The following is a 22,752-nucleotide window of genomic DNA, read 5'->3' as shown; positions in this document are numbered from 1 at the left end:
TGTGTGTGTGTGTGTGTGTATGTATCTAAAGCGTCTCCTCATCGTCGTCTGCTGTGGTGCTGCTGTTGAGGACGGGGAGGGACTCCTTCAGGGAGATGTCGTCCACCTGCTTGGCCTCGCAGTCTTCCGGCTCCTCCGGGATGGAGGGGTGGAGGCTGTCCGGGTCCGAGTTGCTGAGAACGTAGCCAGGCAGGGAGGCGTGAGTGCTCAGCGTCGGGGGCCCACTGCTGCGGTACACCCGGCTGGAGAAGAGGGTGGAGGAACGGGTGGGCGGGCCGCCACCGGCCAGCTGGGATTGGCTGCTGGTGCTGTTGTTGTTGAGGCCGGTGAGGACGGAGCCGTAGCGGTAGCTGCCACAGACCACAGGACCTTTCCAGTCAAACGCCAGGTTCCAGCGCGTCCAGGTCTTCTTGATCTCTGTCTGGACCTGGCACACAGGAAAGGAAGATGAGCAGTGGGGTCCAGTATGGTACACGTAATGGAGTGTAGTATGCTGTAGTAGGGTAGAGGAGAGTGTTGTGTGGATGGAGTATGGAGCAGTACATTGTAGTAACAGACTGTAAAAGAATGTATAGTAGTGTATAATAGGTGCAGCAGGTGTCAGAGAAATTAAGGATGTAACCTTTATACTGTTTCTGGCCACAACAAAATAAAGGGTACTGGCGTTTAGCGTATAAAGGGGTACTGTTGTTAACCTCCCAAATGAACTGTAGGCAAAGACCACGCTTACATAATCAGGAAGATCCTTATCTTATTGAGCCTGTCATTTAGTTAGCCTAAGCAGGGCCACTTCAAGACGCACACATGCAAACACGCATGCACGAGAAACTTAACTTTAGGATAAGCACTCTTATCATTTACATTTAGTCATTTAGCAGACACTCTTATCCAGAGCGACTTACAGTAAGTACATGGACATTCCCCCCGAGACAAGTAAGGTGAAGTGCCTTGCCCAAGGACACAACATAATTTTTAACGGCCAGGAATCGAACCGGCAACCTTCTGATTACTAGCCCGATTCCCTAACCGCTCAGCCACCTGACTCCCATTATCAGCTAGACAGCTGCTATCCAGGGGAGTTAGCCAATGACAGAAGAGACATGGGACAGTTGCATGTCTGTATCATGATTGTGAATAGACCAATGACTATTGATAACTGTGTGCTCTAAATGGTTTTGCATGGAGACTAGTTTGCAGACAACTTTGTACCACCATGGCCTTGTCTCTCTGCTACATGCGCAAGCAAATACAACTTCCTTGACTTCATCGACTTTGTGCACTACTTGATAACGAATTATTTAACAGCAGTCTATTATGATGTGGTAGGGTGTAGAAGGATATTATATTGTTTAGATGGTAAGATGTCCCTCACCTCTCCATTGCAGTAGCAGTAGATGATGGACACAAAGAAACCCTGAGAGCAAAAGAAAAAGTGAAAGGTTAACACAATGTTGAAAGGGAACAATCACCATTGGCTGCAACAGTCATGTGATTTGTTTTCTTTATTTGACATTGACTGCAAAAGATGGATGGATGTTGAATCAGATTGGAGATGTGACCCTTGGTTTTTTGTCAACTGCAGCCACAGTGTATCTGGAGACACAACCAGACAAAGACACTCTTTGGTTTAGTCCTTGGATTTCCTTTGTTAAATTCTAAAGTGTTCACTATTTTCCCCGTGTTCATCCTCAAAAATTTAAATGAGTGACATTTTCTATGGATTCATATTAAAAATGTATATCTTCAAACTTACAGAATTGTGTCTTTTAAATAAAAGCTCAAGCATAGAAATCCCTGTCCTTCATACCCTACAAAGAGCTAGCTCTATCTATGGATCTCTTTGACTCAACCTCCATTTCTCTCTGTCAGCCGTCCTCTTTGTGTTGGTGTGCTATTGGGAGCTGAGAGGTTTTAGATGAGCCACGGTTATGTTAATAAGACTGAGGCGAGATGAGACTGGCCTCTTAAGCACAAACACTACTGAATTTTGAAACCCCTGTGATTTGGAACCACAGCCAAACCTCCACAGTCCTACCACATCTACTAGTTTGAGAGGTGTAGAGGGAACTTCTGAGAATAGGAAAACGCATCTATTCTATTCCAATGAAAGAGGCATCCTGTATGTAAAGAGACTTAATAATGAACATTTAATGTATATTTTTAAGCTTTATTCAAAGGCTGGGGATATGGTACTGTTATCAGCATACCGATTAGGGCTGGCCACAATGGAGTTACTTTTTCTTTCAAGTTTTCAAAAATGACATGTAACATCCCTCCTCTGAGCTAATACACAGGAAGCTAACAAGTGTTTTGTCTCCAAAAAGATTTAACTACAGTCACATGATGTAAAGGGAACAGCCACCATTGGTTGTGAGAAGCATTTTTTTGGGGTCTGGAGAGAAAGATAGGATGACAAACGGAACATCTATGGAGGATTAACTACGGAGGTAGAGACGTCTGGGCTTCCAATAATGCCTACAGGAAACCCCTTAGACTGTTAGACTGGGGATTGTATCAACATATACACCTCAACACATAAATAGTAAATGGACTGCATTTTTATAGCGCTTTTCTACCTTAGCGGCACTCAACGCTTTTTACAATGTTTGCCTCTCATTCACCCATTCATACTCTCACTCTCACATACCAACAGCAGCGAGCTACCATGCAAGGTGCCGGCCTGCCAATCGGGAGCAACTTGGGGTTCAGAGTCTTGCTCAAGGATACTTCGGCACATGACCTAGGAGGAGTCGGGGATTGAACCGCTAACCTCGCGATTAACAGACAACCCTCTCTACCCACTGAGCCACAGCCGCCCCAGAAAAACAAATAGACATGTTTTTCTGTTAAACTAGTACTTCTTTCAACACATACCCATCAGTGTGCTGTTAATACTTTTCTGATTATTAATTCATTCAAAAACTGTTTTAATTAAAAAATAAGTAACTTGGATATACTTGATTTCAAAACACTTTATAAAACAAGAAACTGAGTATTCTTCTTTATCAAATAAATTAATCAACTACACATTGTTTTGTTAAGTCTATTTTGAACTGGTAATATGCTATAATTTGTTATTACATTTTAGTTGCAAAGGCCCGTTACAAAAAATTTTGTTCATGCTATAAACTAAAATCTGAATACTTTCCTAGATAGGTCTAACTGCATTAAACTTAAGAAAGACCTGTCTTCTTTATTGGACATAATGCTTGCCTGGCTGAACTAGGGGTGTGATGGGGACTGGCAGATCCAGGCTGTCCACCCACCCACCTGCCTGGAGTCAGACTGCCAGAGTGCTCTGAACCTCAGCGGCCCCTGTCAAACCACAGGATACCCAGCACAGCCACACACAGCTGAGTCCAACTCCCTCTCTACAGAATGCCACTCCTTTCACTAGACACTGTACCACTTTGTGTACCCACGGTTTCCAAGGTTGCTTTCTCAAGGCTGACATAGTTCAAAGAGAGAAAAGAAACAGTTCTACAACCAGAGGAAGTAAATGAAAAGCTATGTTTTCTAGAGCTCTCAGTTTAGGGTCATTGTACATTCTGTATTGGCAAATAAAATGACTGGACAGTATGTGCCGGTTAGTGTGACGTAAATGGAAAAAGAACTCTCTTGAGGTGTTCACATTTGTGTTACTCTCCCAACGTTCTGATGGAGTCCCAACAACACACAGCCAAAAGGGGGATGCACAATGCACGCACTGAAAATAAGTGCATTTTCTACTTGTTCTTCACAGATAATGAGCCAAGACCAATGAATCTCACGTTGAACAAACAATTGTATAATTTCTTTCTCAGTAAACATTGAAAATGCGTCCATAGACCCTTACACCACACAAGGAATACATAGAGAGAGATAGAAAAAAGGAAAAGAGAGATACTTGGTGGGTTGATACATCGTGAAGACCCATTTTCCTATTATCCTATCATGTATTGTCCAAGAAAATACCCAGATAAAAGGCTCTCTCCTTGGGGTCATGAGGGCCAGTCTACCCTCTTATTTGCTAAGGGACATGTAATAATACACCCAAATTGAGAGGTAATTATAGTTTCCACAGTCCTAACCTGAATGTTATCTAAAGGTCCTTATTTAATTTTCTATCACAAAGCATTTCAACAGGAATACTTAAATTATACTTTTTTGCTTTTCATGCAACATACCAGAGTTCTGGAGCATCAGTGTGTTTGTACTATAGTATTGTAGCATTGCTGAAATCATCATCTTACACAAGCAGCCTAGTTGTAGCTTTTTCACGTCCTACCAATCTGGTAGAACCTTCCAGGTCTGCTGAAGAGGGTCCAGTTCAGCGCCCTGTTCCCTCACTACGGGAGTCCCACAGGGATCTGTGCTCGGACCCCCTTCTCTTCTCAATATGATCAGACCTCTTGGCTTGGTCATGGAATCACATGGCTTCTCCTACCACTGCGATGCTGATAACTCTCAGCTGTTTCTCTCCTTGCCAACCTCAACCTCATGAGTCAACGAAAGAATCTCGACATGTCTGGCTGACAGCTGCTCGTGGATGTCCGCCCACCACCTGAAACCGAATCCCGACAAGACAGAGCAACACTCCATGCCTTTGAGATCCTCTCCAGCGTGAAAGCTCTCCCCCCTCATTCACGCCCTCTTTGTGCTAGCATCTCGCTCAGCAAGCAACCAATCCTTTAAGCCTACCAGCCCTACTAATATATGTAGCTTTTCCTTCTATTCTCCATATAAATGCCTGTTAGCTGAAATACAGACCGTTCTTTGACCACTGAAAACCTGTTGTACTATGCATTGCTGATCAATGATCTTGTAATTTTATTGCACAGTTAGTCAGTTTGGATAGAAGTGTCTGTTAAATGTCTAAAATGTAATGTAATGGATAACTTTGCCTCCCATGCAGATGTAGTGATCAGATGGTCATCCCCACGTTTGTGCTGTGTGCTATAGTGCAAGTACCTGGAAGGAGTTGAAGAATAGCTCAAAGTACATTCTGACTTCCCAGCTCAGGCCCTCAAAAGTGTGGGGCATCCCCACAAACACGATGTAGTGGACCCCAAACACCAGCACCAGCACCAGCGTGGACTTGGCAAGCTTCCTGCGGCCAGAGAGTAGGAGAGGGAGAGAGAGAAAGAAAGGGAGAGGGAGAAGGAGAGAGTGAGACAGAGAGGAAAGATGACCACTGTAAAACCACTGTAATGACCGCCTAAGTTAAACCATTCAAATGAATGATGAAATAAATTACCTACACTAATTTGAGTTGAACATCTGGATCCACTTGTATCATGAGGTGTAGTTAACTCAATGGATCCAGTTCAACTCAAATAGCGCTCGGCAATTAATTTCATCAAACCAGTAATGAAATAAAGTGCTTATCAGGTTTAATAGAGCAGAATATTTTTTTTTTTTACAGATTCACTTATGATGCTCTGTGGTTGACTCCTGTTTACACCCAGATGGTCCTGACTCATGGAGCCTGTTGTTCAGAGTCAACCAGACAGCTGGTTCCTGTTTCTCTATGCGAAAGGATTGGCGTTTCTTTCCTGTCGCTGCGGCAGCACAGCACTACATTTTATTCACTAGATCTGTGTGTGCCAACATGGCCACCATCCCTCTGTATTAGGGGGTAGCCACCTGGGCACAGCTCCGGGCAGCATTAACGGGAGTTGCATTGGGCACCATCAGGCTGATCACTGTTATTAGCATACAGTGGCATGGTGTGTACCCTGACGCTAACCCTAGTTGGAACAAACAAAATCGCCCCCCCCTGCCCCCAAACAAACACAGACCTGTAATTATAAAAGCTTTTTAGGGGCACGCTAATCTAAACGGCTCTGCTCCGATCCACTCATCATTGTGAGTTTGTGCCCATACAAAAACATCTGAATGCATTATGTTTACTCATCAAGACTGGTCATTAGTAACATGTGACATTATGACTTTGTGGGTGTAAAAAATGCTGGAGTATTGGATCATTTGTAAGACTTGCATTACGCATTGTATGTTAGGCATGCATCCCAATAACCATCAAAAAGACAAAATCACATGCAAGCAACACACTGTTCAGCCAACTCTCTCATTAATGAAACAGGTGTCTTCAAAATTGTCTGTACTGACTCACTCTTAAGCTGAATATGGCATCCCCTGTAATACGTCATAAAACAGTGTTTAATCCTGCCGGCCCAATATTCATCCATTGTTAAGGAGAAATGTAAATTAGGCAGTACAAAATACTAAACTTAAGATAGGTGGCCTTAAGATAAAGCTCTATCCGACACTTACTCACCTGTATTGTTTCCTTGTGTCATATCTGCCTGCGTTGGTTTCCCTGATCTTTGTAGCCAGCACTCGCACAATGTTTACAAACAGGATAAAGTTTAACTGGAAGACAGAAGGCAGAGAGATCTTCATAAACAATGGCGGTGAAGGATGACTAATTGTTTCTCTTGTTTACCACTTACTGGGGATTATGTTTTGCTGTTGGGACACGTAATGGAATGACATGCAATATATGGTTTTCTTATTCTCATTTGGTCTGTTACAAATTATTCCATACTTATTCTAAAATTATTATCCGAAATCTGCTGAGTTTCCTATTGTGTCTGATCTTTTCCAAATCTGCTGTACATACTGGAGCACTGAGAGCCAGTCTGGCAGTTTAACTCTTCAAAATAAGGATCGGGAAATGTAATCTGGGGTTTCTAAACTGTGACAACTGAGACTAAACATTTGATGCATTTACCCCTTTCAAAGGACGAGCTATGCATGTTCCGATAAAGCTAAAGCTATTACACTTACAGTCTGTAATAGAGGTCAACTGGGAAGTCTTGTGACAGCTCGCAGTTCAGAACTCATCCTTTCTGATTGTTAGAGTAAACTGAAGTCAGTCTTCCAGAGATGATAGATGACCCTATCTCTGAAGAACACTCAAGTTTTGTGAGAATGTCATTCAAATTTATGCTTTTGACATGGCGAGGTAGGAACACTAAAACGATTTCTTTGTCACAATGGAAGGGAGTAATTGGAAAAAGGCAAAAGCGGATAATTGTGGGAAATTCGTTTCATTTTGTTAAACTGTGAAGGGGAGCGCAGGTTGAGTGGAGCTACTACTGAGAGTTTGTATCCAATGTGAATGCCATCTGTACTGGCCGAAGGAAGACATTACATTGTAAACACTACTGACAAAAGAGAGAGACAAATTCTTTGGCTGAACTTAAGATTCTTAGCCATTGCAGCAGGAAACACGATGGCCATTATCAACCTGGTCAAATCTACATAAAATAACAATGATCCAAACTATTGTCTAAACACGAACACTGAAATCCTGTTCTTTATTTCTAATCGTCCAAATTCACTTAACTAGGCAAGGCTTTCTCTTCATGTATCGAGCTCTCCTCTTCCTCCTCCTACTCTGCCTATTCCTCCAGTCCTCCTTCATTTTATTGGTGTAACATGGGCCTCAGAGCAAAGTGGACCTGGAGAAGTATTTTCAGCAGCAGCTGTAGCGCCCATGGCAGGAGGATAGGGGCACTGAATTCCCATCATCAAAATCAAGAACATTTTTGCCTACATGCTGTTTTACTTTTAAAGACTTTCTCCAGCCAGTCTCTACACGCCAGGCTAGGGAACTATAAAGCTGGGAAACAAATCAGTCAGATATACTCATGCTGTGACCTCAGCTTCATTAACAGCTAACAACTCCAGATGATACATGATGAATTGTACAGCAGGTGTCAAATCTATACATGTCATAATGATGTGAACTGTGTGTTCCTGCATAACGATGCAGTAAGATACATCAAATTCTCATAGGATCCTACTCATATTGAAATCAATATCCTAAACCTGAAGCCATGGTCTAATGGTTAATGGTTTCTCTCTTTATCTCATAGTATCTGCACTGCTGTCCCTCATACAACACTGATGACTATGGTCATTAGCAGCCAAGACAATGTTTGGCATCTCTGATGTTCCTTCAACTGGAAATTTCTTACAGTGCTGCAAGGGAGAGGGTGTTTATTCTGATCGTACAAGCATACAATTAGATCTGCCATGCTAGGTATTTCGAGGTGATTAGGTTATTCTGTCTACTTGTAGGTGTTGATTGTTAGGAATTGGGAGAGAACTCTGTGTTTGTTGTTTGTGTGTGTGTCTCTGTGTATGTGTTTTTGTGTTATTTCACAGCAGTAATTATAGTGTGCTCTGGATATGCTTCTCATTGCCCTGATATCTGTCTCCTTCTTTTTAGAACATTTCAGGTCTTTGCTACAAGAAACGTTCAAGGAGGAAAGTTGATTTGTTTTCCTCCATTGAGTCTGTGTTCTTTAGCTCCACTTACACTGAGAGCAACACAAGCAAGGATTTTCTTTGACTTACCCCGATGGCTGTCAAAATGGGGACCTGGTAAATCCACTTAATGTTCCCAGCACTTAACTCCCAACACCTTGAATAAAGGGAGGAATAAAAGGAGAGATAAGGAAGAGGAAAGGAGGATGGGAATGATGAGAATGAAATGGCAGATATGGTAAATAGGTGAGGAATACTGTTAGAGTCGCAGTATATGAGGTCTGAAAAAAACGGAGAAAACCAGAGTTAGACAAGGAGGTTGGTGGGGTTGATGGGCTGTGTGTCAATTAGTGCCAAAGACAACCCGCTAGGTTCTTGAGTACTACTTAATGAAGTCCATTCCAGACATTCCCTTTTCTCTCACCCTTTCTCCGTTTCTATCTCTCTCAATCTTATGCCCCATGCCTATTCATTACAGTGTCAGGGGAGCTAAAGATCTATGGCGCTCCATCAGAGCTGGCAGTCTGCGCCAGAGCCTGCTGCCTACCCATTCAGCAGTGTTTATTCAAAAACAGATTTGTTTACCCCATCAATGATTGGGTTAATCTAGTTGAGACTTTTTACTTCATGATTCACTTCGCTACTCAGAAAATATGCTGTCCTGCTGAGAGAGGTTCCGCTGACAGGAGTTCTAAACGGTAAAAAAAAAAAAGCTGAGCTAGCAAGACAGATCAGCAGACATGTGAGAAATCCACTTCATAAGCTGTAACAACTAAAAACTATTTGTGTGTAAGACAGCATGTGCAGCCTTGACTGTGCAGGTGGTTTGAGGTTGAGATCAATCAACCATGCAGAAAGCCCAACATCTACAGCTAGACTGGAGATAGTTCCACTGTTACACAACTGTTTGCTCATCCATCCTTGCAACACGACATTGTAGGTGCGAGTGTTTTTCTTCCTAAACATCTTTTTTTTACAGAAGGATATCCTAGTCTGGGGTCTTTTCAAGCCTCATGAGAACATGGTTGACCACCTCACCACCTCTTCTACATCACCACATAATAGTACATTCTGTTTTAAATGGGTTCCCAGCTTCTACCACAGCCATTACTAAACACTGTCCCTTTCTCCTATGGTAGCTTGCTTAGAGCTTGCTTAGAGAGAACTGAGAAAATAACATTGAATGGCAGCTTAATAAAAACTGATGACTGCCAGAGAGAGGGGAAGTAACTGTCAGAGTAATAGAGAAAGAAAAACAAGTCTCAATGCATGTCTGATGTGACAAATCCCTTAAATTTAATTAAACAAGCCACTTGTAGAAATTCTGCAGCTAGGGTTGTGATAGTTAATTCCCAGCTCTAGAGCGTAACAGAAAGTGTGAAGTGAAATTAATTTCCAAGAGCAATTGACAACTCTAATATGGTATTCATACAATTAATATCCAAATCCTTTTTCCACATCTTTGGCAGCTGGTTTCTAACCAATGACAGGTAGTTTGTGATTGCAAATTTTCATCAGGACACAAGCTTTTCATTGTTACTCTAATTGGTTAGGTTTTCATGTAACACACCTTCAGCTCATCTCTTTATCTTGTATTATTCTAAGTCAAAACTGATGTATGTTTCTATAATCTGTTATTGCAGCACAGAAGCTAGACATTCCTCCTAGTATGGGGCGTTCCTCGCCCTAAAACTGATCACCAGTCAGAGCTGTATTCTGCACTAATAAAGAGGCTCTTCTTGTATTCAAACACCTGCTCAGTTTGGGTTTTAGGTTGCTATACAGAAGGCACCATCCAAGCTCTCGCAATGTTTTTCCTTTTAACAGAAGAATATTGATGCTGAATTGAGCCTTCTATTTACAAAGAGATCTGCACCATTGAGTATGAGGACCACTCCACACACGCTCCAAATCAGCATTGTCCTGATTCAGCATACATTTAATTACTCCACAGCAAATGATTATCCAGAAGGGGGAGAGCCAATTGATTCGCTAAAGGGGTTTTCACTTTACCAAAGCTAGCTATGGTCTCCAGTTGGGCCACTTCCTACTTATATACAAATGTCAACACAGTTCATTCAAGCAGCAGGGAGATCATTAGAGGCAAGCTGAAAAGGTGCAAGCAATTCTCCCATTGAGCTGAAGTCAGCAATGTGAAAAGCTTGTTACTGGGGCCAGCAATACAGAGTAGGGCAGCAGAATACTTTGACATAAGCTTCACTGTATGATATCATACTGTACAGAATGACTACTAGTGTCTCACCGTGCATCTGCCAGCGTCGCCCGGACAACCGCCCATGCGGCTACAAACAGAGCAGGAACACCTGAAATCACACAAAGGAGACGCACACTTTTAACTATTGTCACGCCTGAACTTAGGCACACTGAAATATCAGAAATTAATCACACATATTCTTCAAATAATTTATCTTTGGTCTAATTGGTATTATCAACAATGACGTATGCGTTTTTTTCATGAGTTTCTGGCAGCTTGCTGTTGAATTTCCTTTTTGGTCCTGTTATATTTAGACACAGTCTAGATAAACAAGGTAGTTGAGCATCAGAGAGGATTTACGTAAGTAAGGACCACGTAAGACAAGGATAGTTCATCCAATATTAGAAAACCCCTAGCAGTCACGACCAAATCGGTTCAATGCTGGGCTGAAGAGCAGAAGAGCCAATTGTTGACCACCCACAGCAGACTAGCTCGAGGGAACATACACATTTTACTGGGATAAAACCCACTTTTAGACTATTTGTCATGTTCCCTTCAAGCTGCTGTCACCAAGGTGTGACTGACCTGCTCTGCGATGTGAAAGACTTTCAACAGGGATTGAATCGTTGTTTTAACAGCACAATTATGTATGTATGTATGTGGCTTCTTTAGAGAGGCTAGGTGTGGTGTGATGGCATGTAAAATGGTAACAACTGTATTTGGTTTTCTCTCAGAGACCCACTTCAATTGCAAGCAGTTTGAAGGCGCGGGTTGGTTATGTCAACCCCTGATGCCGACATTGAAACTGCCAATCATTTACAGGAATTTGGAAATACCCATGTGTCCTGTGCAGCCATCCATCTCTATCTCGTAATTCTCCAATTCTCACAGTAGTGAGAAAACATCAGAGAGAAAATATAAAACCTGTGTTAGAGGGTGCCTTTGACTCTAAAAGCTTTCAGCTCTCCCTAACTTCATAGACGTCTCGTTTATGACTTTCAGAAAAGCACACATTTTTTGTGTTAGCTTTTCTATTCTTAGTTTGTTAGAACAACTGTGTGGATAAGGACTGGAATACCCCAATCCTTTTTCATAAGCATCAAAATTAGATCTTACTGTAATCTTACGTAATCAAATTTTTATGTATTTTTTTACTTTTTTCATGCTTTTGTATTGTGCTACCACACACCATTGTTTTACAAGAGGTGTTATTTGTGGAAAGCCTTAACCTAATGCAGGGGTTTTACTTTACAATTTGTTATTTAGAATGTAGTGTCATTGGTACTGTGTAAAACGATGATGGCAAGGCATTCATAAATATATGAGTATATGAACATATATACTCAGACACCTCCCTGTTCCTTCATGTCATTGTAATTACACGCCTGGCTGGATTGACACGGATTGCAATTGTCCATCATTATCTCCACTGTATGATTTAACCACAGTAACAGAATAACAGTAATCTACACTGAGAGAGAAAGAGAGAGCAAGAGATATAGTGAAAGAGAGAGAGAGAGAGAGAGAGAGAGCAAGAGAGACAGTGAGAATGAAAGAGAGAGAGAGAGCAAGAGAGAGAGAGAGAAAGAGCATGCCAAGTAGTTCCTTGATAATGCATCCAACTCTTGCGCCGTAGAAAAATCTGCATTTCAAAGGTGTATTTGCTGCCTACCAAGACGGGCACATCAAGCACTGAGAGGGAGCAGGAACTTAGAGAAGAGGAAATCGACACAAACATGGCCACACTTACACTGAGAGAAGAAGAGAATGAGCTGGAGGAGGAAGTGCAAGAGAGGGGAGGAGAGGAGAAGGAAACATGGAGAGGAGAAGAGTTTACAGTAGTGTTCAAATTAAAAGTTTGAAAGAGGCCTTTATGCGAGTAGATAGAAGGATGGAAGACAGACTGCATGACAGTTTATTAGACATCAATGTAGTGAGTGCTTAACAGAGGGTAAAGGGGCACCCAACAGATTGGAATTCTGCCATGCAAGTCATTTCATAATAGACTACACATACACAAGCAAACACTAATATGCAAGGGTTGCACAATAATAGAGACCACTCACAATACTAATTGTGCTGCCTCCACATAGCATGGTATACATCAAAGCATGAACCAAATGCGATTTCCTGGCTATGATTAGCTACAACACACCTGCGCCTAATCCCATTCAAAACCGCAAGGCTGGCGCCGTGTTTCAATGACATCACACTCACCCCAGCCAATGAGGGTGAAGCCCCACAGGTACTTGGTGTCCGAGAGAAAGGCCATGAAGATTAGGCTGTGGAGGTAGAGGCCCTCCACCAGGATCCAGTAGTAGTTGGTCGCCAGGAAGTAGATAAACAAAAATACTGTGACCTTACACCCAATCTGTGAAGAAGAAAAGAACATGTGGGATTCAAATGGCTGGAAAAGTTTGTTTTCACTAAGGTATTGTAGAATATGAACTTTCTCTCAGCGAGGAATGTGTGGGAGGGCGATGTAATGCCAGATGCTACAAATCAGTAGCAAAGACAGTGAGAAATTATTACTATGAATTGCTCTCAGAATCTGTGTAGGGTGTCGTACTGTGCCAGAAGCAATCAAATAGCAGCTTCAAAAAAGACTCGATACAGTCTACCAATGTGCACTGTCCTTGTGGGTGTTGAGACAGGGAATAGAAAAGTGACATCAATATGGCCATTTACAGTGTCAGATTACTGACATTCAATTTACTCAGTATACTTGACCAGAGATCACTGAAAAGGCATCTTAAAGTGACTTCATTCATTAAATGAGTTAAATAAATAAGATACATGGGAAAATAAAATTCATTGTTAACTGCTGGAGGCAGCGTTTAAGTCTTCTTTTTACACAACACACCAACTCAAAAGATTTCAATTCAGTTCGAATTTGTTGAGAGGTGAGATAATAAAGAGTGTGCCTCTAGCCGTGTGTGCAATGATCAAATAGGTGCTGTCAAGGAGAGGCCTTGTTCTGATGGTGTGGCCCTGATACACCCCAGGGACACCCTCAAATGGGTTAGCTAGCATTAACTCACGGATGTGTCTCCGCCTGTGTTGCCATCTCTCTCTTTCTCTTTCACTCCATCCCCTTTTCTCTTTCTCTCTTTCCCTCACTTGCTCTCCTATAAATCCATGTACTGTATCTACCTCTATATTACTTCAGCTTTGCTGTTGACAGTATTAGAAACCTTAAAACCTTATTCTAAGATTGTGTAATTTACGACACCCTACGGTTGGAGATTCCAGACAATTCTCATTGTCCGAGTGAATGTGTAAGATTTGAAAAGGTGCCCTTTGGAACATCAGGCTGGGGCTTAGGTACCCATGGGAGTTAAAAGCTAAATGCAAAATCCTCACCTCTAAACTTTCATCTGATCGTTAATCCCATGTATTCTGTTTCCTGGCAGACATTCGCCTGATGTGAGAGATGTGATCAGGTTCAGAACAGAACACAACATGTTCTATCTGATCTACCAGCGCTTGGTGATTCAGTCCATTTTCATCAAAATCGCTCTGCCAGATAGAAACACCCTGCAGATTTTAATGTATCAGTTTTGCCCTGTTTCTAACCCCTTTCCCTTCAGTGACACAAACAGCTCCATCTCCTAACAGTTAGTTGATGATTCATAGGCCTGACTGTCCAACACGCTGCCAATTCACAAGTCCATCAAAACTGATCAGATGTAATCACGAGAGCTGCACATGAATAAAGGTAGTCCTGGTTGTAAGCCAAATGAATAGCTTGGGAAACACAAGATGTTAAGTACATAATAACAGTACATGACAAAGTATGTTTTAGTCCACCAGAGCTGACCTTAAACACATGGCTTTAATGTCATCCTGGAAATCAAGTTGAGGAAACATTCACCAACTATTTGCAGTAAATCTGTTAATACCGTTGACCTAAACATTATTTGTATCACCCGTTTGCTAACGCTAACCCAATAAATGGGTTAAGCTCCTGCTATGGCATGTACGTTCTTATGAGACCTCTTGGAATTAATCCATCTAATGACTTAGATGAACTGATAGTTATTTCAAAATCCCCAATGGCTTTTAAGATTAAACATTCACTTTCAAGTCATTACAAAGAGTACCACAATTATGGTCATGATTCTCTTGATTGTTTCAAGCTCTTCTTTGAGAAATAAAGGACAGACCGACATTTGACATTTTGACGATATGACAAATATAACACAGTAGCCTACATAACTTACATGAACCCTGGAAAGTCTACACCAAATGTTCCAAAGAAAGGATTATTATTTTTAGACAAAGGAAGATGTCAACGTCTGTGTTTTCCCTGCCGCCCTCCATGGAACAGGACCATTTCTGTATCATTTAAAGAACAGTAGGAGCTGGGCACGGCACTGAGGCAGTATTCCCTGTCTCACTCTCCTTCAGAAACCGGCTTTGTTTATCTATGCCTACATGGTAGTTAGTGAACAGAGGAGGCTGCAGTGAGAGAGGAACACACACAGACCAAGATCTTTGAAAGAGCTGGAAGGAGTTGGCGGTTAGAGTTTAACCATGCCTTGGAGCCACATAACTAGATGTGTGCCTAGCATTGCAGCCAAGCTCAATGGAGCCGGCCTCAGGGAGTCTTTCAGCCATGGATTATTTGAGCTGGCTGATTAGCGGGTTTGGCATATCAACATGCATGACTCTGGGGATTCAATCCTCTCAGAGTATGAGTCACATGGCTCATTGCATTGGACCCTTAAAGAAAGACCCGGAGAGTGAAGGAACTGTACTCACATACTGAGAGTTGTCCAGTGGTGCCATGGAGACTGATTTGAGGTTATCCATAAGCGCAGCGTCAAACTCTTGTAGGCCAGCACTCTTATGGACCACCCTGTCTTTGACAAAGATGCTCACCGCTCGTAGCATAAAGGACACAAACAGGTGCATGTGGATGTAATTCCTTGTACAGTGAAGACGTCTGAAAGAACAAAGACAAAAATGATTTGGTGGCAATAATTGTGAAGACATTCTAAGGGCTCTGACTCTGATTGCGTTCTGTCTTTCTTTTAAGTCTTATATCATAACACAGACATTGCTCTAAATCTATCAATCTATCTGACAGTAAGCCTCATTTGCATCCTAGTTCTTCTTTGTTAAAAACTGAAAACCCTCTCGACAGTCAATGCCTCTTGTATGGAGATGATGACGGGAGAAATGCAGCATCTCAGCCTCAATCATATTCTTCCTCTCAAGACACTTCCTGTCTGGCATTTTCCGTTCACACTCACCAATAAAAGACTCTGACAATAAGAGACTTGAACTTGAACACATTCACATTCTCCATTTGACTCAGTATTGCTTCATTAAGGGGTGTGGGGGGTGGCAAACCCTCCTAAAGATCTCTCTCCTTAAATATTTATAGTCCTATCACTACCTCTACAACCACAATATGGGTGAGGAAGAGAGCTCTGGAACAGCTCTGTTATGTCCAGCATGGCAAAGGGAAGCTAAACTAACACCAGAAATGAATGTTCCCAGTTGCACTCAGTCTCGTCTCTGTATTCCTGCCTAGCTGCATGCCTTCAAACGGAATGCAATAAAATACTGCCTATGGAGGCTCTCTCCCCACTCATGGTTTTAAAGTACAAAACACAGTTACACTTGTTATTCAGAGGACACTTCAAGGGAATGTTATGGTGCATTGAGTTTTGAGGGAAGGCAACAACTGGGCATATGAAAGGCAGAATGGATGTGACCCTGAACTCATGCTGTTTCAAGATAATATTGGAAGCCAGGCACTTGGTCAACGCCATGAATTTAGGCAAACAAATGCATTGTGATTGAAGTGATAATGGTAGAGAACTCCATTATCACTTCTGTGCCAATCATCTGACAACAACAATCAAAATAACAGACAGCGCTAAAAGCTTTAACGTATGTATTTAAGCTAGGTGTTTTCAAGCTCCTTTCTTGGAGAGATGTATAGGTACTAAAGCTTTTATTTAGAGGAAGTCTCTAAAGAGGTTTCTGTGTGAACTATTCTTACATCCTTCATTTGTTTCCATGAGCTCAATATTTTGAGGATTCTGTATATTTCTGACTCACTAGCTTCCGATTTCATAGTGGATTACTCCACCGTCTGCATTTCCATTTTTGCCAAATGTGCTTTCAGACCCTTCTGTGCACAACAAGTGGATATTTTTAGTCTGGGTCTCTTCCTGGCTTGTTGTTATCCACTCCACATCAAGGGCTGGAATGATGGTGGCCAACAGATTTCCTTACACAGGCCTTGGCCAAGGCCGTCACTGGAAAACAACTCCCCTGGAGAGCGCTGAAACAAGACTATCTTGCCTTTTTCTCTCCTCCTCTCTCCTCATGTTATGCTGTAACTTTCTAGTCTCATCCTGTCTACCTCCTTGTCATGTTTGTGTATTAGAAACTGCAAGTGGCAGCTCGGATCTAAGATGGATTCGAGAGACCGCAGATAGAGTGCGGCTAGTTTGGTTTGTTAAACGTTTTAGATCAACACTTTGAGCTGCAATTCTTGTATGAAAAGTGCTATATAAATAAAGTCTTACTTACTTACTTACTTACTTACTTACACTGAATGCAATTTACTAATTGGATAGTTGGGAGTCAGGTGGCTGAGCGGTTAGGGAATCGGGCTAGTAATCAGAAGGTTGCTGGTTCGATTCCGGCTGTGCGAACCAAATGACGTTGTGTCCTTGGGCAAGGCACTTCACCCTACTTGCTTCGGGGGAATGTCCCTGTACTTACTGTACTGTAAGTCGCTCTGGATAAGAGCGTCTGCTAAATGACTAAATGTAAATGTAATTGGTATTAAAGTTCTGTGACACATGGATACTTTCTCTCACCTGAAGTATCCAATGATGAAGATGGCCACAAGTAGAGAGCTGAAGGACACAGCATAGCCCACAGTGTACATCACATACAGACGCTCAAAGAACTCCTGCTGCGGGAGCAGAGAGACAAGAACGGATGAAAGAGGGGTATCGACTTCTCACATGCAACAGAGGGAAATGGATGTGCAATTGAGAGACAAAATATTTGTATTAAACGTACTAAAGAATTTGAAAAAGTTTGCCATGTGTAACACCACGAGCAAACCAAGGTCAATGTAAGGTAGAACTCCACTTACTTTCTCTTCCTCGCTGTTTGGCTGCAGGAATTGCAGACACTCAGAGTAGTTGGCCCATGTCCTGTTCCAGCTCTCCACAAATACCCAGGACCCATTCACATCACACTTCCTGTAGGCGTGTCCTAAGACAAGACAAAAAGCAGCATACAGTCAGCCTACAGTTTAGTAGTGTAATCTATTAATTACCATATTATTACTGTAATTCTATAGACTTATACCTAACCATAGTAACCACTACAGTTCAAGTGGTTAGCAAGTGTTGTTTTCTCTATTAGTTTGATTACTCTATTAGTCATACAGGTTAATAATAAACTCCTCAAAAAAAGTTCGGAAACGATATTTCGGTCGATTATTTCTCCCCTTTAATAATACCAATTGGTATTGTATTTTATACAATTGGAAAGCCTGATTAGACACCTTTACAACGAGGTACAACTTGTAAGGATCGTGCATTCGTGGAATGAGCAACACAGCTAACCGTGTGGGTAGCGGACCAAAAAATGTTGGCCAAAATCCCCTGCAATATTCTTCTGTTGGTATTCACTCTCGTTTTGAGTTGCTTGGTGGATTGGATGATTGCACTCTCCCACAGTAATAAGGAAAAACAACACATATTGGCCATTTTTACCCTTTATTCATTTTACACTGTCAGGGACCTCAGTAGCGTGGAATATCCATACGCAGCCACAACAGCTTGGCACCTCCTCCTCATGGGATCAGCTTGGGCGTGCTGTACGTGGCAGAGTGACCAAACGCAAAAATGTTGGCTGACTTGCGACAAATCCTGGTTGAGGAATGGGAGGCCATCCCACAGCAGTGTGCGACCAGGCTGGTGACCAGCATGAGGAGGAGGTGCCAAGCTGTTGTGGCTGCGTATGGATCTTCCACACGCTACTGAGGTCCCTGACAGTGTAAAATGAATAAAGGGTAAAAATATGCCAATATGTGTTGTTTTTTCCTTATTACTATGCCTTATTATTCCTTATTATTACGGTGGGAGAATTTAACCAGGCACCACTTTGAAAATATCTTATGGCAAATCAAGGAAAATACATTCTCTGTAAAAATTGCAATACTCTGAAGGAATTTATTATTTTCTAGGAGTAGATTACATTGTAACACTGATGAACACATATGTTAAAATAATATTTACATTTATAAATGTATTAAAGTCAAATCAAACATGAATTTAAATGAACAAGTTAGATAATAATTTGATGTGAGAGATTGTTTGGTTTCAATGAAATGAACGAAATAGTATAACTTAAAGAAAGACTGAAAAACAATTGACATTTAGTATATCAAGATGATTGAATTTTTGTCTAGTATTGAAATCTATATAATCCGATTGTTTGCGGTCAATTATCAACTTCCTTTCAAATCATAAATATAGTTCACGCCAATGCTACGGGGAGAAGAGTGTTACTGTTATGTTTGATCAGGACTGATCAATGTTAGGTCCCTTCTTCTGTTGAGTGTCCAAGGGGCTCATTCGAAGAAGATCTTGTCAAAGGATGAAAATCCAAGGTTCTGTGATGCAGGGAGTTTGGATCAGGAGACTGAGACTGCCTTATTTCAGTCAGAGTTTGCGATAAGAATTGTGTTTTGGAATTTCTTGGTAAACAGACCTGATAACATTTTATCTATCCCTTCTGTTGTATTGGTCAGGTTAGCAGCATTTCTTGGTGAGATGATACACATACTGTATAAACAATTATATGTATATTGCATTGAATAATATGCATTCTGTATGCCCCCCTCATTCATTCTTTGAATGGCTCGATGGTGTCAATGAGGGTTGACTGTGTAATTCTCATGTGGTTGAATAAGACTGTGCATGTCGAAGTTGATCCAGTCAGGCTTCACCTTTGTGGTTGAAGTCGTAGACATAGATAGGACAGGGGACCTTGCTGACAGCTCCAGAAAAGCCCTGAGGCCAGCAGATCAGGCCGTCCCATCCTGGGGGGCACAGGTCATCTGATGGGGTAGAGGGGAGGGGGGGAGGGGTACAATTAAATCCCACTAAACTAATACGAGTAAATGAATAATAGCAAATGTAAGCTGTTACTCTGAGGCCCTTGCAGTATTTGCATGCATAAGTGCCTTTGTGTCTTTGCCATATTTTCTTCAAACTTAACTTTCTATTCAACTTCCAACAAACAAAGAGCAACATAATTCAGTTCTAATACCAATTGTACAACATTGTCACCTATCGGACACATGTAACCTATCACGCCCCCTCACTTCCAGCGAACACACTTAACACTCCTGGAGTAAACCTTGATTACCTGGTCAAAACAAGACATTTTAGACTTACAAGCTATTAGCACACAGCATCGGCTAAATGAATCGTTTTTTCACACCTCAAGTACCTAGAGTATTTGATTAACAATCTGACATGAGCTTGAAACGAGGCTCTGGGTTAGCTTTACATTCCTGAGTAGATGGGTATTGATCTGGACGAAGGGGGTCTAGAAGAGAGGCTCTCATCTCTAATTCCTGAGGAGAGAACTGAGCTCAGTTTAAATGACAGGTCTCTAAGCGCACGGAGTGAGGCTGCACATTGATTGCCCCCAAAAAGTAATCACTCAGTTAGTCGAAGCCTTGAGCTTCCCTGAGGAGTAGATAGAAGGATTTAAACTTTGATCTTTTAGAGACCATTAGGAATGAGCAGTTTGGGACTGGGGCAGACTCCTGCCTGTGTTTATGGATTGTTACTGTAAGTGAGAAACACTGTTGTATTTGTTCACAGGAAGGATACCATCTGGTCGTGAGCCAAAGAGACGTTTCTTCTAGGGGAGAGAGAGAGGCCGACATGCCAGCTTTCTACAATAATTAATTTGTGAATCATTCCAAGGGAGAGAGGACTGAGGGAAACATTTAACTGCGGCTTAATGGAACTGACAATCAGCACAGAGGAAGACAGAGAGAGAGACAGAGAGAGAGAGACAGAGAGAGAGGCTTTTGCTTGTTGCCAGGATGCAATGTTCTTCGCCTTTCATCTGTTACAAATTTGTACTGATGAAAGACATCTTAAGACTTGAGTCATGAATCAACAAGGCAGAAGGAAACATGGCAACATGCCAGGGTTCACCAAGAGACGGACAACTATAGAAAAACGGTCCTTCTTCTCAGGACACCGTGATGACACGATGTCACAACTCTTTCCTCATGCGCATGAGTTGAGTCATCCTCAACCTTGAATCTAACTTAGCAGAAAATGTTGCCTCCAGTCCTCAAAAGAGTCTAGCATAATTACCTTATCATCGATTTATCCGCTTGAGGTATTTATTCATTTTGTTCATTTAGCAGACGCTTTTATCTAAAGCGACATGCAAATAGTGCATGTCAGCTAAGTTAATGGTCCTTCAAACATACAATGTGAGGACATGAATACGTTTAGTGCCGCAACATGGTTGGGTTCAGAACCCCAGTGACGGTTTAGCCTGCAGTACCTGCAGGGTCATGGGTGGAGAGGTTCTGGTGGCACTGGAGCTTGATGTCATAAAGGATATACATCTGTTCCTGGGCTGTCAGAGCTCCATCTGGCCCCAACTGTGGAGCACAAACATCAGACAGCCTCAGTAACACACACCAGAAACGTGGAAATTGAGTTCATGCTTGCTGTCCTTCGGAATTCGGCTTTAAACAAACAAATATCCTTACCAGTTATCAGGGACGAACTTCTATGCATTTAGTTAACTTTTACAACCCTGGTCCTTGTTTACTATGCACAGGTAATATTTTAAATACTGCTTACTGTATGTATGGTATGTGATTTAACCCTCATAAGAAACGGGAAGACAAATGTATATTGAAGTTATCTAGACACATATTTCCCTGCATTCAACTCAGTCAAACTACATGCACAGATGACAATTATTTGATGAACTGATGAAAATAAGATGGGTGGGTGATTTCCAAATGGGCACCGTATTGATACTCGTAGATAGTCTGCAGTGGCAGAACGGAACCTGAAACACATTGATGAAATGCAGCCCCACATGTCCTACAATGGGTCATGTCATGACTACGTTACAATATTACCCCAGTAAGGGGTTAGTGGTTGTATTTATAATTAATAAGCCCTCAAGGAAACTGACTGATCCCATGCTTCCTTTTTTTACAATTAAGTGGAGGTGTCAGTCAGACAAGACACTGACAGGGTTATTCATGAAAACATTGCTGATAATGCCAACCACTCGATCAGGGGGTTGCCCAAATGCATCTGAAACCATTTTATATTCAAATGTATAAACAGTTACACTGTGTTACATTATACAATGCCTCATAAAAGTTGTTATTTTTTTAAAGACCAAAATATGTTTATTTGCTATTTGCTGGCATTAAATCCAAACACAATTTACACACAATTTAGATACGTGTCTGAGGACAGAATATTTGCCCTTAAAACTTTGAATTGCTCATGGGCTAATAAATACAAGTGCACATCGCGTTCAATGCGAGATCATTTCTGTTCGTCACCACATAATATAGCTCCATGTTTCAAGAACAATTGAAAACACTACAGGTAGATATTGTAGGATATTTACAAAAATTGAAGTTAACACAAGTCTGTTCTTACCTGGGCTTCAACCAAAGTCCAGCACAGGAGCAATATTTGCAAGTTCCACATCAGAAAGTTGCCCATTATTTCAAACGTAATCACAGGCAAATGTTGTTCAATATTGAAGACATTAAAAAGAAAATCTTCTTCAATCTTAATTTATAATAAGGCTGCATTTAGCAATACCATTATTGCCAGGTTCCTACCATAAGGAAAAATTACACTTGATTAATAGCATAAGACATTTGAAAAAGTTCAACTAAAATAAAAGATGTATAAAATAGTCTATCGAGCGCAAATCGAGTAAGAAGTCGAGCAGTCGACTGATCAGAGTGCCATCACTAGAGTTCTTCTACTTCTAACGTGGATCTTGCTTATAATTCATAAGCATTTTGTAAAATGTTAGCAATCCATTACAGTTATCCATATGTATTCCAGTTCAATAATGACTGGAACCGAGCAGTCACTGAGTGAGAGAAGCAAGCTGTTCAGACAGCGTAGATATGACTCCCAACAGGAGAGTTCTAGTAAAGCTGTTACAACGTGAAAAGGCGCGTGCAGGCA

General features: G+C 41.6%; 1 protein-coding gene across 1 annotated transcript; it reads right to left on the bottom strand.

The window, feature by feature from the left end:
* Window positions 1-25: 25 nt before the first annotated feature.
* On the bottom strand, window positions 26-22,272 carry pth2ra (parathyroid hormone 2 receptor a). Its single transcript, XM_067261116.1, has 13 exons — window positions 22,207-22,272; window positions 21,068-21,176; window positions 19,488-19,598; window positions 17,622-17,743; window positions 17,338-17,435; window positions 15,257-15,440; window positions 12,710-12,863; window positions 10,541-10,601; window positions 8,368-8,434; window positions 6,278-6,372; window positions 4,951-5,089; window positions 1,373-1,414; window positions 26-427 (listed from the first exon to the last, which is right to left on the bottom strand). The coding sequence occupies exons 1-13, from the start codon at window positions 22,270-22,272 to the stop codon at window positions 26-28; spliced, it is 1,650 nt and encodes a 549-aa protein (XP_067117217.1).
* Between the last annotated feature and the right edge of the window lie 480 nt (window positions 22,273-22,752).

This window comes from Osmerus mordax, chromosome 2 (assembly GCF_038355195.1).
Source record: "Osmerus mordax isolate fOsmMor3 chromosome 2, fOsmMor3.pri, whole genome shotgun sequence".
Classification (NCBI taxonomy): Eukaryota; Metazoa; Chordata; class Actinopteri; order Osmeriformes; family Osmeridae; genus Osmerus; species Osmerus mordax.
This window is presented reverse-complemented; position numbering and strand designations above follow the sequence as displayed.